Here is a 17,934-nt window from a genome sequence, read left to right on the forward strand (position 1 = left end):
TTCAATGTGGCAGCATTTCTGTTCCTGCTTTGCCATCTCCATCTCTGGTTTGCCCAGCACTTTCCCTTTAGGTGGTGTGATCTTTATTTTGGCCATATATACAGCTGAGGAGCTTCTTCTGTAGGGGATGTCACCAGTGCAGCAATGCAGAAGTCTCACTATTCCACTGTGCCTCAGAAGCCTGTTTTGCCTGTTAAGTTTTCCTCCCAGCCAGTTGTCTTGGAGTCAGACCCAAAGCTGGGCCTTCTGGTTTGCCCTCTCTTGACTCCAGCCTAGGGAATGGTTAGCAAGGGAAAGGGAGTGTGAGGACATTTCCACAAATGCTGGAAAACCACCACCTATCACCAATTTCTCACCTTTAGCATGCTGGCTTTTAAAAAGTGAAAATTTTAATAAAAAAAAAAATCAGCAGGGATAGCTGGACAGAGAAGCCTCTGGAGCTCCCGGTATCCAAAGGAATAGGGCACACTTACAACTATAATTTTTGGAGATATGGTTTGCTCAGATGTCAGTACACCCTGAGGTGTCTGCTTAAGATCAATTCTGTCATCAGATAAAAGCCTTGTTAGAGCAGCAAGCATTTGATGAGTTCTTGCTATATGCCAGTCACGGTACTAGGCACTTTTCATGCATTAGCTCACTTAGTCCTCACAAACCCTGAAATAGACACCGTTATTATTCCTTTTAACAGATGAGGAAACAGTGAGTTTAAGTAATCTGGCAAAGATCAAAAGGCTAGTGTGATGAATCTGGGATCTGAGGTCAGGCCTTGGGCAAGGTCAAGGCCCTCAACTTGTATAAGGTTGTGCTGCCCGCTCTCTAGTAAGTACTTACGGCAATGTCTCTGCTTCTGCCTGGGCTGTCATCCCTTGTCCCTCTGCCCCACTGTCAGAGAAAAATGCTCCCATTTAGTCTCTTTCTAACCAGCCTGTCAGAAGAGAGAAATACTGGCATGGTTTTGGAACTCAAGGCCTCTGATAATGCCTAGGCCTTCTATGAGCTCCAAAGTTTCTCCTATGAGGTTTCAACCTCTGCCTCCCAAGTTGGCATACCCAGAACTTATCTGCTTGGCAGGTTGGAGGTGATCTCAAGCCCTGCTTCTGGATTGTACAGCTTCTTCTTTCTTGGTCCTGGGCTCAAGAACAAGGGAGTCAGGTTAAGGGTATTCGTTTCTAATTCTCTTTGCCCAAAAACAGAAAGTATTTTAACCTGGATGCCAGGAGGTAAGATTCATGAGGGCTCTGTGTTGTTCACCACCAAATCCTTATTGAATCCTAAAGAGTGCCTAGCATGTAGTTGAGACTCAATTGTTAGAATGAATGGTGGAATGATAGCCGGGCATGGTGGCTCACGCCTGTAATCCCAGCACTTTGGGAGGCCGAGGCGGGCGGATCACGAGGTCAGGTGATAGAGACCATCCTGGCTAACATGGTGAAACCCCATCTCTACTAAAAATACAAAAACTTAGCCGGGCGTAGTGGCAGGAGCCTGTAGTCCCAGCCACTCGGCAGGCTGGGGCAGGAGAATGATGTGAACCCGGGAGGCGGAGCTTGCAGTGAGCCGAGATCGTGCCACTGCACTCCAGCCTGGGCGACAAGAATGAATGGTGGGATGAACATAGTGAATGAGGTAAGAATGAGATTACCGAATTCCTGATTGCAAAGTATACAGCAATTAACTGGGTTATATAAAAGTGAACTGTGTACAACGGTGGCTTTATGTTTTCCAGAAACCGGAGACATCAAGCTAAAAAACTGGACAATCCAAAGCAAGAAGAAATGTTTAAAAACCAGGGGACTGGGGTGGGGTGAGGGAACAGGGCATTCCAGATAACTTAGCCTCCTCAACTCCCAAACAAATATTACCAAACACATGTTCAAACTGAGAAAAAGCAGTTTTAATAGCACACACACACATATTCATAGGACTTTAACAAGATGTAGTATAAAATCTTTAAAAAAATAAAAGGAAAGAAAAAAAATCTGTATTTACTGCCTAAGAGCTGCTGGATTAACTGGCTGACAAGACTGTCCAGGGAAAACAAATGCACAGATAATGAGGTGAGCTGACACTGTTCATGAGTAAGGAATAACCACGGATCATGCTAATTGCTCTACGTGCCCAGCCGCCTGGACCCTACTGTTGCCTCCTTAGCGACAAACCACCACAGTCATCCCCTAATTCTCCAACTCAGTAGCTTGTTTAATGGGCTACCCCTTAAAATTTTCATTTTTAATTTAAAAATTACCCTTGGCTTAAAGACGCCACACATTATTACTGGTCAGTCCCCACCAATTATATTTGTTTTGATAACAATAAAAATGCAAATACTCCAACTAAGCCTGGATGATAACACGCCATTTTTTATCTTTTACATTTGAGATTTTTGTGAAGTTGAAAGCAAGCTACTATTTGCGTTTCAAAGCAGAAACAAAATGCAAACCTTCCAAAAGGTGACAAAGGCACCACTGCTATCAGGAGATAGAAAATGTACAAATGCTGTTACTTTACGGCTACATCGATGCATTTTGTGCACAGAGAGCCTCTTAATGTGATAAAACTAGTAGAATTATATTTTCAGTAACAAGAAAGGCAGTTAGAAAAGGCGAACAGTTACACACAAAAGCATAAACACAAGTACCTTAATGTGCAGCTTGCAAGAAGGGTAATAAGTTTGCCATAAATATCCATAAAATTAGACAAGGTGATTTTTGGCACAGTAATATTGCCAAACACACCACCACTCAGTGCAAGCTTTGTTGCCAAGTCCCCAAAGTGGCCTGACATTCTCTGTGCAATGAACACTTCTCCCTCTCTACCATCCCATTCACTGAGCAATAGCAGCAGGAGGGAGACAAAGCATGGGGACTCGAGGGAGAAGGAAAATACTTGATTTGGAAGAAAAACCATGGGCTACTTGTGCTAAAAGAGAGTCACAAAATTTTCTTGAGAACCCAAATGCAAATACTGACCGGACTATGACCTGGAGTCTGAAGACCTCTACCAGAGTCATAAATACAAGGGCCTAAACTGAGGTCTGGCCATTTATTTTAAAGGGATGATGAAATATTTTTTTCTAAAGGAGAAATATAATTAAAAATAGAGATTTTTTTTCTTATTGGAACTGTTAAATAAAAATGTATCAAAGTAGTTTTAAATTTGATGGGCAGTTATCTGTTGAAACTGCAATACAAAAGGGTCACTTAAAAAAAAAACCTGAATAACCCACTTGTCCCCCCCATCAATGTACACAATTACAAAATATTTACACACTGTAAATTACAAGCAATATAAGCAGTATTTTATACTTTGAGATTTTGTACACTTTACACAATGCAAAATGAGAAAAATATGAACACGTATAAAATTACACACAAATAATGTATCTACAAAGGATTAAATTACAGAATGAAAGCCCCCATCGTTGGGCAGATAGATGCCAGTTTCAAGTTTCTGTCAAATAGAACTCTTTGTATCTATCTCTTTAACCATAAGTGGCATTTTGTAACAATACCCTTGAGAGGTAGTATCAAGATAATAATATTCTTACCAGTAAACAACACAGAATAAAACTTTTGTTGGTCTGACTCTTGGAGCCTCAATCAGTTTAGGTTCTTGGAAACTGGATTTACTTAGTTTTCCCTATAAAATCTCTGACTGCCAATGCTTGATTGACATAAATTCAAAAGTTACTGATGCTATTTTAAATGATAAATTTAAGACAAAATGCTTTTTACTCCTAAGCCTCAATTTAGAGGTAGAAAGTTATTTTATTTTCTTGCCTCTCAAACCACAAACATCAAGTCCAGTTTCCGTTCCCCTCCATCATCTTTCCTCCTACAACTGGAGACACTAGAGCAGTCAGGAGAACAGGTCACTCAAGCCAATACTGAAAGAACAACAAAAAAAGTTGCCATTCTTTCAGGAAACAAACTCTCCTAAAAGGGACATCTAGTCAACAAAATAATTTTCTAGTTGGCTAGTAAGAGTTTGTTACTACCCCTGGGCTAAAACCAGCATGTGCACTTCCACGAACTCTCTACCATTTAAACCAAAGGATGGCTTTCCAGTGTTTAAGAATTTAAAGCAGCTGCGGTTTTGAAGTACAACTTCAAGATACAAGCAAACATACACACACACACACATACACACACACAGACAGACATAGTGTCCCAAAGAATTCAGGTCTCTGCCAAAGTTATATACTCATGGAAACAAGGTTGTTGGAAACTTGTCCAGATCTTTAGGCTTTTACAATATAGACTTCTGTAATACGGTTACCAAGAGCCAGAATTCTAAGATATAGCCAAGATTCTAAGATTTAACCAGTATTTAAAATATATGCATTTAAAAGAAATCCAGAACAAACTGCATATGAATGTTCTGGCATCAAAACAGGGCCACTACTTTACAGCTTAACCTCTTCCTCTTAAGGGAATCTGACACATACCAAACTTTTGTTTCTCAAGTTTAAATGTATTTTAAAAACAGATTTATAATCTTGAGTAATGAAGGAAAATGCATGGATTGAAACCTCCCTGTGGTTTATAAAAGTTACAGAAGAGATTTATGCTTTTTATTACTAAACTCAGTTTTAAGCATTCCCTTTGTGTCCGAAAATAACCAAGAGGGAAAATTAAAACCAACTGGAACTTGGTCTTGCTTTCCATGTCCAACTTCTTAAGTTAGTCCAAGCTCTTTTCTTATATATTTCCTGTGATTATCCAAGTGACAAAAATACTATCTAAAAAAGATAATTGGCTTATAATTTAACAAAAGGAGTTAACTGGGGCAGGTTAGACATGTGACTATTAGCTGCTTCTACCTCTCCCCTCTTTTAATAAGACTCTGCGCTTTTGAAAGGTCAGTTGCCGTAACAATTAAGCAGATCATATTTCATATCTGCCTCAGAAATGGCAATTTCATTACCAGCTTCATACTAGATATTCAAGTGGCACATTTGCTGTACATTTTCTTGGCATTCCATTGGATTCTGTAATAATCCTTTCTACTCCTCTAGGAAAGGCTCTTATTGAATTTCTCTTGCTTCATATTTTTGCTGGTGCAACTCCTATTAAGAATCTGGTACCCAGAAATCATGAAGCTGCCCCTAAAAAAGGGGAAAAAAAGAGGGTAAAACAAAATTTAATCAGATTATGAATTACTCCTTATAAAACTACTAATCATCAGACAATAGGCTTTGATAAGACAAGTAATAAAATCTTTATATTGACTTATCTGAAAATTTATGGTGATCTGATTCAAATTTCACATACAGTGGTCAAACAATAAAAAATAGTATAAAATAAGTGCAGGATGTTTTTCTCACCACTGCACACATGGAGGGACTTAGTTAAGCAAAATAAATAATGTTAAGCTGATTAGTATAGTTTTGCTATTAAATTATTTTCTGTTTTAATACCACATCAATACATGACCAGCATTAAAAGAAAATCCACTAAGGTTAGAAACAAATACAAAAACAACAAAACATAAATTTAAGATTTCTCAAAGACTTAGAGAGATTGCTTTATCTACTTAATATTCAGTGTTCCTATTATTTTGATATAAAATATAAGTAACTTCTAGGCCCTGGCTACTCAAAGGTTAGTCCCTGGAGCAGCAGCATTTGCATCAATCTGATAACTTGTTAGAAGTATAGAATATCTCAGTTCTCACTCCAGACCTGTAAGTCAGAATCCATATTTCAGCAAGTTCCTAGTTGATTCCTATGTACATTAAAATTTGAGAAGCGTCATTTTAGACAATCCTATGCCAGTTAACTCTGTAAACAAGCAGGCAAGCACACTTACTAGCAGGTGTTAAAAAAAATGTCCCTCTTAGGCAAAGACTCCTTAGACATAACATCAAAAAAAAGTGACAAAAATATATACATGATAAATAAAAGAAAACCGACACAAAGAATGGAAGAAAATATTTACAAATTATATCTATAATAAGAGATTTGTAACCAGAACATATGGGGAATTCATACAACTCAATAACAAAAGGACCAATAACTATATTCAAAAATAGGCTTTTTGAAATGAAGTATGAGATGAAAAAAATGGACAAAGGATCCTAATAGACATTTCTGCAAAAAAGCTATACAAATGACCAATAGGCATATAAGAAGACGTTTAACACCATTAATTATTAGGGAAATGCAAACTAAAACCACAATGAGATTCTACTTCCCTACTCTCTACTATGGCTTTAGTAAAAACAAGTATTGGTGAGAATATGGAGAAATTAGAAACCTCAGACATTCTGATGGGAATATAAAATGATGCAGTGACTTTGGAAAACAGTTTGGTAGTTTCTTAAATCACTTAACATAGAATTACCATATGGCCCAGCAATTCGACTTCCTTTTCAAATGCTTCATTTGAGAACATATATTCACATAAAAACTTGCATACAAATGTTCATGGAAATATTTGTAATAGCCAGAATGTGAAAACAATATAAATGTCTAATAAGTGGATAAATAAATGTGACATATCCATTCAGTGGAAAATTATTTGGCAATAGAAGGGATATACATGCTACAACACTTATCATTATGTTAACTGAAAGCAGACAATTACAAAAGACTACACAGTATATCTCATTTACAGATGTCCAGAATAGGGAAATCTATAGGGACAGAAAGTAGATTAGTGTTTGCCTAGGATTTGGGAGGATTCAGGAGGGGAATCAAGGTAGTAGGGGAAAGGGGAATGACTGCTAATGGGTATGGGATTTCTTTTTGGGGTGATGAAAATGTTCTAAAATTAGATTGTGGCGATGGTATTCACTCTGTCAATGTATTAAAAACCACTGTACATGTTAAGTGGGTAAAATCTATGGTATGTGAATTCTATCTCAATAGATCTGTCTTAAAAATGCTCTTCATTGAATAACCTCCATTTGATGCAATGTAATATTTTTAAATTGGCTCAACCACTTCTGGAAATAAATTAATGAATATAAAGCAAACAAAAACTAAAAATAATTACAAACCATGTATTATACTGGCGTTTTCAGTTTATCTTAAGATAACTAGAAGCAAATGCACTGTTATACTCTATTTTATTTCAAACAGTATGAAGAGTGCCATTCAGCAAAACTATTAAGAATAAATGAAATTGTATAACAAAATGACACCTGAGTAGGCCGACAGTTCTGGATTATTTCCTGCCATTTTCCATGTATCCTGGCAACCAAGTCTTTCACCTTAAAAATATCAAAAACGGGAAAAGGGATTGGATTAAAACATCCTCACCTACAATCAGCTTAACACTACACAAAAGATCTGACAGTTGCAACAGGCCCACACTCGACAACTCAATTTGATTTCTGTCAACAAAGAGAAAATAAACTATTCATCTTTTGGAGGAGATCTCAAATCATAAGTAATTAATAAGACTTTCCTTTATCATCATAATCTAAACTATTGAATGTTTATGATTTAATTTTCCTGTTATTAAAGATCATCCCAAAAAACACGTTCTCTGCCTTCAAAGGAACTTAACTTTAACTTGCTGGCTTTTGAACAACCAGACAGAGAAGCTGAAGGGTGGTCTGTGTCAACAGACCCAAGGCTTTGGCTGTTCCGTGCCTTCCCTGCCCAGCTTCCCTTTGAAAGGATCAAGGCCATTAAAAAAACGTTTATTTGTTCCTCTCCACATTATTAGAAGATCCAAAATTCACTGTTACTCCTCTCCATGTTTGTGCCCAAGTACTATGAATCCCCTTTAAATACCTAGTATTTTCCTACATTTGGAGGTTTAGCAAGTCTCTATGCAAAACTGAAACTCTACCACAAAAACCAAACTCTGTCACTCTAGAGATGCTCAATTAGCTATTGAACATAACTGCTTGAGAAAAATGTTTTAAACAACTTAGGAATTTTATATCAGCTTTAAATTTATAAAGTAAATTACAATCTCTGCTTTTTCCTTCGTCTACAGTTCAGCAAATAAAGTTTCTCCAAAACAATCACCAACTTTTCTACAATAGAGGCTTTTGGAAAGGCAGACAACTCACCTATGTCAGTAGGACCATCCCTTGAAGCAATTTCCACAGACCACTATGTCGCTTTCCACTTTAAGTAAGAGAAGCACTGGCAACAATCTGTGCCAAATCCTTGTCTTTAAGAAATATAAAACTTGGGTGGTCCCCTTTTAGCATGTCTGTCAGTAGTAGCCACTACCAAATTCTACAGGTCAGCAATTCTGGTCAATGAATGCTCAAAAGAATGTGCTTCTGAAACTAGAGTTCTACTCTTGGGCAAAGAGCTATCCCCTACAGGTATTTGAAAATCAGAAATCTGAAAACAACTTCATTAGTTGCTTATTTTTGTATTTAACTTAAATTTACTAAAATAAATACATATACTAAATCCGAATGGGCATTGTTCAAATGACTAACCTTTGCAGCTAATTAATGTAAGATATTAAGATACAAAGCTGAGGCTTCATATTCAATGACTATCCAAAGATAAGAGGCAAAAAGAATCAGCATTATATTACATTACCAAAGCTAAAAGATAATCTTGGAATTAAAAAATCCTTAGAAAAAAGTATTTTTATTTTATTTCGTTTTATTTATTATTTTTTTACACAGAGTCTTTCTCTGTCGCCTAGGCTGGAGTGCAGTGTCGCGATCTCAGCTCACTGCAAGTTCTGCCTCCTGGGTTCAAGGGATTCTCCTTCAGCCTCCTGAGTAGCTGGGACTATAGGCATGCGCCACCACACCTGGCTCATTTTTGTATTTAGAAAAAAGTATTTTAAAAGTGTCTGATTTTATGTTTCAGGAAAAACTGTCAGATCATTCTATTAATACTAACATTACTTTCCTACTCCATACTCATAGATTTGGCTTTTCTACTGTCTTTGAGTATATAAAACCTTTAAGAAAAAAAGCTTAGCAAGCTTAGTGCTGAATCATTTCCACCCTAGAGCTCAGACTAGGTGATGCATGACTCAAAGATTTGAAGACTCCTGGCTGGATGCGGTGGCTCACATCTCTAATCCCAGCTCTTTGGGACACCCAGGCAGGCGGATCACGAGGTCAGGAGTTTGAGACCAGCCTGGACAACACGGTGAAACCCCATCTCTACTAAAAATACAAAAAAACTTTGCTGGGCATGGTGGCGGGTGCCTGTAATCCCAGTTACTTGGGAGCCTGACGCAGGAGAATCACTTGAATCTGGGAGGCGGACGTTGCAGTGAGTCGAATTCATGCCACTGCACTACAGCCTGGTCAACAAGAGTGAAACTCCGTCTCCAAAAAAAAAAAAAAAGATTTGAAGACTCCTTCCTTTAATATATTCTTCAATGGAACATTCAAAGAATAACAGCTAAACTATTTCTACTCTATGAATAAAACAAGTTTTCAACCATCATAAAATTTCAAAGCCACTGTTTCATAACTTATATATTTATTTAAATAATGCTTCAATCCTTGATGCTAACTTAAGCATGAAGGTTTTAACATGTGTAATGGGGAAAAATAAGTATCATTAGTACTAGAAGTATTTTTCTCCTTGGGTGTCAGGAGTTTCAGAACAGAAAGCAAAGTGAAAAGTGTATTTGCTTTGAGATTTTTTTTTCCTTTCACTTTTAATTTAGCTACACTAATTTAGCAGGAGCTGATTTCTGTTACTAAAAGAGAAAGTCCTATTTCTAATCTTATATGTTTCTTTTTTTTTCGAGACAGAATCCTATTCTGTCTCCCAGGCTGGAGTGCCATGTGTGTTCATAGCTCCCTGCAACCTCAAACTCCTAGGCTCCAGTGATTCTCCTGCCTCAGCCTCCCAAATAGCTGGAAGTACAGGTGCATGCCACCATGCCTGGCTATTTTTCAAAATGTTTGTAGAGATGGAGTCTTGCTATGTTGCCCAGGCTGGTCTTGAAGTCCTGGCTTCAAGCAATCGGCCTGTCTCAGCCTCCCAAAGTATTGGGGTTACAGGCATGAGCCACCACGCCTAGCTTTATATGTTCTTTTTCTGAATATAGGCCTGTATGCTTCTATCCTTAAATATTAACGTAACCAAGATTAAGAAAAAAAGAAAAAACACACTTACCTTAGTTCTGTAAAAAAGTCTTGCATCTTCCCTAATATCACATTTAACATGCTTTTCCAAAGCCCCACAGAGTAGCACAAAGTGTTTCTGTGCAAAACAAATGCAAGGGATGAAAACAACTCTGAAGCATTACAAATTAACAAAGAAGAAATTACGCAGCTAGAACAACTAAATCATTTAAAAATCTATTATTCCTGTTAGCAATGCCTGATGTTAACTATCCCACATAACAGTAGTTGTATCAGTGAAAGTTGCTTCCATGACAGTAAGATTATTAGCTTAAAAAATATACACTCTAACAAAAGTTGTTTTGCTATGCATGAACTCACATTAATGAAAATTAACCCCAGAGCTCTAACTGGGTAATATAGTACTCAGAAATTTAAAGAGTCCTTCCTTTAACATACTCTCTAATAAAATATTCAAATAACAGCTAGCCTTTAAAAAAAAAATTTAAAATTTTTTTTTTAAAGAAATGGGGTCTGGCTCTGGTGCCAGGCTGGAGTGCAGTGGCACAATTATAGCTCACTGTACCCTTGAACTCCCCAGCTCAAGTGCTCCTCCAGTCTCAGCCTCCTGATTAGCTAGGATTACAGGCACGCAACACCATGCCCAGTTCTTTTTTTTTTTAGACGGAGTCTCGCTCTGTCACCCAGGCTGAAGTGCAGTGGTGTGATCTCAGCTTACTGCAACCTCTGCCTCCCAGGTTCAGGCGATTCTCAGACTCAGTCTCCCGAGTAGCTGGGATTACAAGCGTGTACCACCACACCCAGCTAATTTTTGTATTTTTAGTAGAGACAGGTTTTGCCACATTGGCCAGGCTAGTCTCAAACTCCTGACCTCAGGTGATCCACCTGCCTCAACCTCCCAAAGTGCTAGGATTACAGGCATTAGCCACTGCACCCAGCCATTTTTTTTTTTTATTTTTAAATTTTTTTGTGGAGACAGGGTCTCACTTTGTTGCCAAGGCTAGTGTCAAATGCCTGGCTTCAAGTGATCCTCCCACTTCAGCCTCCCAATGTGTTGAGATTACAAGCATAAGCCACTGCACCTCGCCAGCACAACACTGGCCCATTTGATATTTGATAATGTTGGTATCTTATGAATATATTATAGTGTTGCCAAGGTATAATGGTTAAGTTCCACTCCAACAAACAGAGCTAACATTTGCTGACAATCTTTTCAATATGACATGGTTATAAGACCATATCACACCCCTCTTTCTGGTATATATGGGAATTCTTATAGCAAAATCAGTTTGTGACTTTTTTTTTTTTTAAAGAGATAGGGTTGGCCAGGTGCAGTGGCTCACGCCTGTAATCCCAACACTTTGGGAGGCCGAGGCGGGCAGATCATGAGGTCAGGAGATCCAGATCATCTTCACTAACATGGTGAAACCCCGTCTCTACTAAAAATACAAAAAAGTTAGTCGGGCGTGGTGGTGGGCGCCTGTAGTCCCAGCTACTTGGGAGGCTGGGGCAGGAGAATAGCGTGAACCCAGGAGGCAGAGCTTGCTGAGAGCTCATCCAGCCTGGGTGACAAAGCGAGACTCCATCCCCCAAAAAAAAAAAAAAAAAAAAAGAGAGGCTCTTGCCTTGTTGTCCAGGCTGGAGTGCAATGGTGGGATCATAGCTCACTGCAGCTTTGAACTCTTGGGCTCAAGTAATCTTCCCATCTCACTCTTCTGGGTAGCTGGGACTACAGGTATTGCCACCACACCTAGTTAGTTTTTGTTTTTGATTTTTTTTGTAGACACAGCATCTTGCTATGTTGCGTAGGCTGGTTTTAAACTCCTAGGCTCAAGCAATCCTCCTGTCTCTGCCTCCCCAAGTGTTGGGATTACAGGCATGAGCCACCACACCTGGCCCTATTTTTTTTCTATAGGAACGAGAGAACCATTAATAGAGATTCATACTTAATTCTTTGAAAAATTATGCATCTTAAATTTTAGAAATGTATAGACATAAGCACTTCTCTCATATATACTTGGTTGAGAATGTAAATGAACGCTTTCTGGGATGAAAATGTGGTAATAGCTATTTAAAATAGTTAAAATTTGAAATATTTATAAACTTTGATCTAACAAGTCTACTTCTAGGAATTTACCTTATAGCTAGGCTTGAAGAAGCGGGCAAAGATATATGAATAAGCATGTTCATATTAACACTATGTGTAATCATAAAAAACATACTGTTTATCAATAAAGGTTTCAAAATACTACAGTTATTAGACAGAAGTGCTAATATTTGATTTTTTACATATTTTTTGAGACAGGGTATCTCTCTGTCACCCAGGCTGGAAGGCAGTGGCATGACCACAGTGCATGGCAGCCTTGACCTCCTCGGGCTCAGGTGTTCCTCCTGCCTCAGCCTCCCAAGTAGCTGGGACTACAGTTATGCGTCACCATGCCCGGTTAATTTTTTTTTTTGTAAAGATGACATTCTGCTATGTTGCCTAGGCTGGTCTTGAACTCCTGGGCTCAAGCGATCTGCGTGCCTCGGCCTCCCAAAGTGCTAGTATTACAGTTGTGAGCCACTGTGCCCAGCCAAGCGCTAATATGTTAAAGAGAAGGCTGGGCGCAGTGGTTCACGCCTGTAATACCAGCACTTTGGGAGGCTGAGGCAGGTGGATAACTTGAGGTAGGAGTTTGAGAACAGCCTGGCCAACATGATGAAACCCCATCTCTACTAAAAATACAAAAATTGGCCAGTGTCGTGGCGTACACCTGTAGTCAGAGCTACTCAGCAGGCTGAGGCAGGAGAATCGCTTGAATAGAGGAGACGGAGGTTGCAGTGACCTGAGATCGTGCCACTGCACTTCAGCCTGGGTAACAGAGCAAGACTCTGTCTCAAAAAAAAAAATTTTTTTTTAAAGAGGAAAAAAAGGAAGTTGCAAATGGTACTAATACTATGATTCCATTTTTGTTAAAATAATTTAGTATATTTTATGTAATATATTAGTAAATTGTGAAGAAATTTACAACAGGGCACTGGATTGTAGGAGTCTTTCAGTTTTTACTTTATATAAGTTTTATAATAATCACTCTTGAACTCCGGGGCTCAAGTGATTCTCCTGACTCAGCCTCCCAAAGTGCTGGGATTACAGGCATGAGCCACCATGCCCAGTTACTGACTTTTTTAATCATAAAAATTTATAGCCAGCGCGGTGGATCACACCTGTAATGCCAGTACTTTGGGAGGCCAAGGTGGGCGGATCATGAGGTCAGGAGTTTGAGAGCAACATGATCAACATGGTGGAACCCCGTCTCTACTAAAAATACAAAAATTAGCCAGGTATGGTGGCAGGCACCTGTGATCCCAGCTACTTGGGAGGTTGAGGCAGGACAATTGCTTGAACCTGGGAGGCAGAGGTTGCAGTGAGCCGAGATTGTGCTAGTGCACTCTAGCCTGGGTGACAGAGCAAGACTGTCTCGGAAAAAAAAAAATTTTTTTTTTTTTTTTTTTTTTGAGATGGAGTCTCACGCTGTCGCCCAGGCTGGAGTGCAGTGGCGCGATCTCGGCTCACTGCAAGCTCCGCCTCCCGGGTTCACGCCATTCTCCTGCCTCAGCCTCCTGAGTAGCTGGGACTACAGGCGCCCACCACCGCGCCCGGCTAATTTTTTTGTATTTTTAGTAGAGACGGGGTTTCACTGTGGTCTCGATCTCCTGACCTTGTGATCCGCCCGCCTCGGCCTCCCAAAGTGCTGGGATTACAGGCTTGAGCCACCGCGCCCGGCCAAAAAATTTTTTTAATAAAATACAGGAACCATGTAAGAACATTACAGACAGATGACTATATTAGCTTCTAATCAGGAGAGAAAACACTTTTTTTGAGACAGAGTTTTACTCCTGTTACCCAGGCTGGAGTGCAATGGCGCGATCTCAGCTCACTGCAATCTTCACCTCCTGGGTTCAATCAATTCTCCTGCCTCGGGCTCCTGAGTAGCTGGAATTACAGGTGCCCACCACCACGTCCGGCTAATTTTTTGTATTTTTAGTAGAGACAGGGTTTCACCATGTTGGTCAGGCTGTCTCAAACTCCTGACCTCGGCCGGGCGCGGTGGCTCAAGCCTGTAATCCCAGCACTTTGGGAGGCCGAGACGGGCGGATCACGAGGTCAGGAGATCGAGACCATCGTGGCTAACACGGTGAAACCCCGTCTCTACTAAAAAATACAAAAAAAAAAAAACTAGCCAGGCGAGGTGGCGGGTGCCTGTAGTCCTAGCTACTCGGGAGGCTGAGGCAGGAGAATGGCGTAAACCCGGGAGGCGGAGCTTGCAGTGAGCCGAGATCTGGCCACTGCGCTCCAGCCTGGGCGACAGAGCAAGACTCTGTCTCAAAAAACAAAAAAACAAAAAACAAAAAACAAAAAAAACTCCTGACCTCAGGTGATCCACCCACCTCGGCCTCACAAAGTGCTGGGATTACATGCGTGAGTCACTGCGCCCGACCACAAACACAGTTTTATACACAATAGCATTTATAAAAACATAAGAACTAGTCTTTTTTCTATCATGTCTAGGAAATACTATGTATTTTATTTTATTTTATTTTTTTGAGGTGGAGTCTCCTTCTGTTGCCCAGGCTGGAGTATAGTGGCGTGATCTCAGCTCACTGCAACCTCTGCCTCCTGGGTTCAGGCAGTTCTCCTGCCTCAGCTTCCAGAGTAGCTGGGATTACAAGTGTCTGCCACCATGCCCAGCTAATTTTTTTTTTGGTATTTTTAGTAGAGACAGGGTTTCACCATGTTGGCCAGGCTGGTCTCGAACTTCTGAACTCAAGTGATCTGCCCGGCCTTGGCCTCCCAAAGTGCTGGGATTACAGGCATGAGCCACCATGTCTAGCATAAGTTTTTTTTGTTTTGTTTTGTTTTGTTTTGAGATGAAGTCTTGCTCTGTCACCCAGGCTGGAATGCAATGGCATGATCTTGTCTCACTGCAACCTCCGCCTCCTGGGTTCAAGCGATTCTCCTGTCTCAGCCTCCTGAGTAGCTGGGATTACATGCATGCACCACCACGCCTGGTTAACTTTTTGTATTTTTGTAGAGATGGGGTTTCACCCTGTTGGCCAGGCTGGTCTTGAACTTCTGACCTCAAGTGATCCACCTGCTGCACCCTCCCAAAGTGCTGGGATTACAGGGGTGAGCGACCATGCCCGGCACATCCAGCCTAAGTTTTAAAACAGGAATTGGAGTAGTTAAGATATGAAATATAAGGAATTAAGCAAGAATTGCCCCAGGAGTATGGGAAGAACAGAATAATTCAAAATGAAAATCTGAATATTAGAAATGCATTTCTAAAGTAGCCTGCCTCACCATCAGTTTAAATTTGAAGGCAAATGTTATTTCTAAAGGAACAAAAGAGGAATGGCAAAAAGATGGGAAGAAATGAGCTAAAAGCTGGCGCATGGCAGATGCAACTGATAGCAATAACTTAAGCATACTCTGAAAATGAACCTATGGTCTAAGAAGAATGTGTAACTGGAGTCCCAAGCTAAATAATCTGGGAGAGTCCAACGTGAAGTTTCACTCCTTATCTATGAAGGACATCTGAACCCTCAGCTCATCCCTTGGAAGGCCATACGGGATGGAGGCCCTTTGTTCTGGGTTAAATGGAGGTTGCTAGGTAAAGGGTGCTAAGTGAAAATGCTATGTAAACTGCATGGTCTCTACAGATGGTAGCAGTTCTCCTGTGTAGCCTGTTGCCACCTGAACTGCCATTTCTACTGGAGTCAATATGGGTCCAGCACAACACCAGCCCATTTGATATTTGGTGATGTTGGTATCTTATGAATATATTATACTACTGCCAAGGTATAATGGTTAAATTCCACTCCAACAAACAGAACTAACATTTACTGACAATTCTTTTCTTTTCTTTGTTTTTGAGATGGAGTTTCACTCTTATTGCCCGGGCTGGAGTGCAGTAGCGCAATCTCAGTTCACTGCAACCTCCGCCTCCTGGGTTCAAGCAATTCTCCTGCCTTGGCCTCCCGAATAGCTGGGATTACAGGCACCCACCAAAACGCCTGGTTAATTTTTTTGTAGTTTTAGTAGAGATGGGGTTTCACCATGTTGGCCAGGCTGGTCTTGAACTCCTGACCTCAAGTGATCCACCCGCCTTGGCCTCCCAAAGTGCTGGGATTATAGGTGTAAGCCACAGCGCCCGGCCAACAATTCTTTTCAATATGATACGGTTACAAGACCACTATCACGCCCCTCTTTCTGGTATACATGGGAATTCTTATAGTAAAATCAATTAGCTTTTATTAAGTTTTCTCCTATAAAAAGCATGCTCACTCATTCCATCATCAGTAACACCTATTTAAAAACAGCAGCAACAACACTAAACACTACCTACCCGTTGTCCAGAAGAAAAAGAATGAGAACAACTAACTTCACCGACTAAATGAAGAAGAATGTAGGTCAGGTAATATGCCTGTTAGAGAAATGAATAAAATTAACACCTATGAATTAGCTAGCATAGATGTCATTCCAATTTACACATTAGGAAAGTTGCCCAGGAAGGATAAAGGATACGTTAAAGTTAACCCAGCTGGTCAGTAAGTAAAAGCCAAGCATCTAAACTAGGCTTTCTAATTTCTAACTTAAGTGCATTCTTTTTACCATGATGCATGACCTCATGACTGCCCTAATAAAGGGCTACAAAAAATACTCTTGGGAGCAAATTACCAACAATCATCCTTTTACTCACATTTTCAACTCTCAAATTTATGGAAGAATTTCATGACAGCGATAAATTAAAAATATCATTTGCTTTAAAATTATGTTTGCTAGAATGTATCTAGTGTCCCAATCCAGAAATGCCTATATTATCAGTTTATGGTTAGGAAGCTGATATCAGTTATGCTTCTATGTACTCTTTGAGACCTCCTAGCGTTGGATACCTGCTTTTCAAGTTCTAAATGTAGACTGTCATCAATAGTGCCATCTGGTTGTTCAGCCTTTTTCTTTAAGACCATTTTCTTTAACAAATCAGAAGGCTTCATCTGCACAAGATAGCGATGTAGGACTGATACCTATCAAAAGAAAGAGGAGACATTGAACAAACCTAAATAATACAGTTGCTCTTTCTTAGGCTATTTTTTCCAGTGTGTCGTCTTTCATTTTGTCCTTTTATTATAGCTTTCTTTACACTTGAACAATATTCATTTTCCCTTTATGTAAAACCCCTGAATTGCTTAAAAAAGGATTTTAAGTGGCCAGGCACAGTGGCTCACACCTGTAATCCCAGCATTTTAAGAGGCCGAGGGAGGTGAATCACCTGAGGTCAGGAGTTCGAGACCAGCCTGGCCAACGTGGAGAAACCCCGTCTCTACTAAAAATACAAAAATTATCTGGGCGTGGTGGCACATGCCTGTAGTCCTAGCTACTTGGAAGGCTGAGGCACAAGAATCACTTGAATACGCAGGGCAGAGGTTGCAGTGAGCCAAGATCGTGCCACCTCACTCCAGCCTGGGTGACAGAGCAACACTCCGTCTCTCAAAAAAAAAAAAAAGTAAGGGATTTTAAATTAGAGATTTAGTACTTGTAACTTGGGATAAATGCTTAGGAGACCAAATGATATTATAACAGAGGCCACAGGGAATGCTCTCTCTGTTAAATTATTCAAAAGTCAACAAAGTTGACTCTGTGGTTAGAAGTCATTGAATTCTGAGAAGAACTACAAGAAGTTGGGGTAAAAATCGCAACTAGATTGTAACTTGAATATCAGTTAGTGAGTTTGAGGGTTAATTATTCATATAATTATTTGGTTAATTATTCTATTTTACATGGGCAAAAAAGGAAAAAGTAACAGAACAACAAAAGTTAGGAGAAATGGTAGAAATCCTATCCCCGGATCT

The 17,934-nt window shown here is 39.8% G+C and overlaps 1 protein-coding gene across 5 annotated transcripts in view; it reads right to left on the reverse strand.

Moving 5' to 3' along the window:
* Positions 1–1,875: 1,875 nt before the first annotated feature.
* LOC105478385 (SMC5-SMC6 complex localization factor 2) overlaps positions 1,876–17,934 on the reverse strand; it is a 65,122-nt gene continuing 49,063 nt past the window's right edge. For 4 of the 5 annotated variants that reach the window (XM_011735625.3, XM_011735623.2, XM_011735622.2 and 1 more), the window contains 5 exons: positions 16,978–17,109; positions 16,431–16,508; positions 10,073–10,159; positions 7,150–7,218; positions 1,876–5,110 (listed from right to left, as the gene is read on the reverse strand). In XM_011735625.3, the coding sequence (XP_011733927.2) occupies positions 5,075–5,110; positions 7,150–7,218; positions 10,073–10,159; positions 16,431–16,508; positions 16,978–17,109 (402 nt within the window). In that variant the 3' untranslated portion in view covers positions 1,876–5,074. The other variant, XM_011735621.2, reaches the window with a different exon arrangement.

The sequence above is a fragment of the Macaca nemestrina genome, chromosome 9 (assembly GCF_043159975.1).
Source record: "Macaca nemestrina isolate mMacNem1 chromosome 9, mMacNem.hap1, whole genome shotgun sequence".
Classification (NCBI taxonomy): Eukaryota; Metazoa; Chordata; class Mammalia; order Primates; family Cercopithecidae; genus Macaca; species Macaca nemestrina.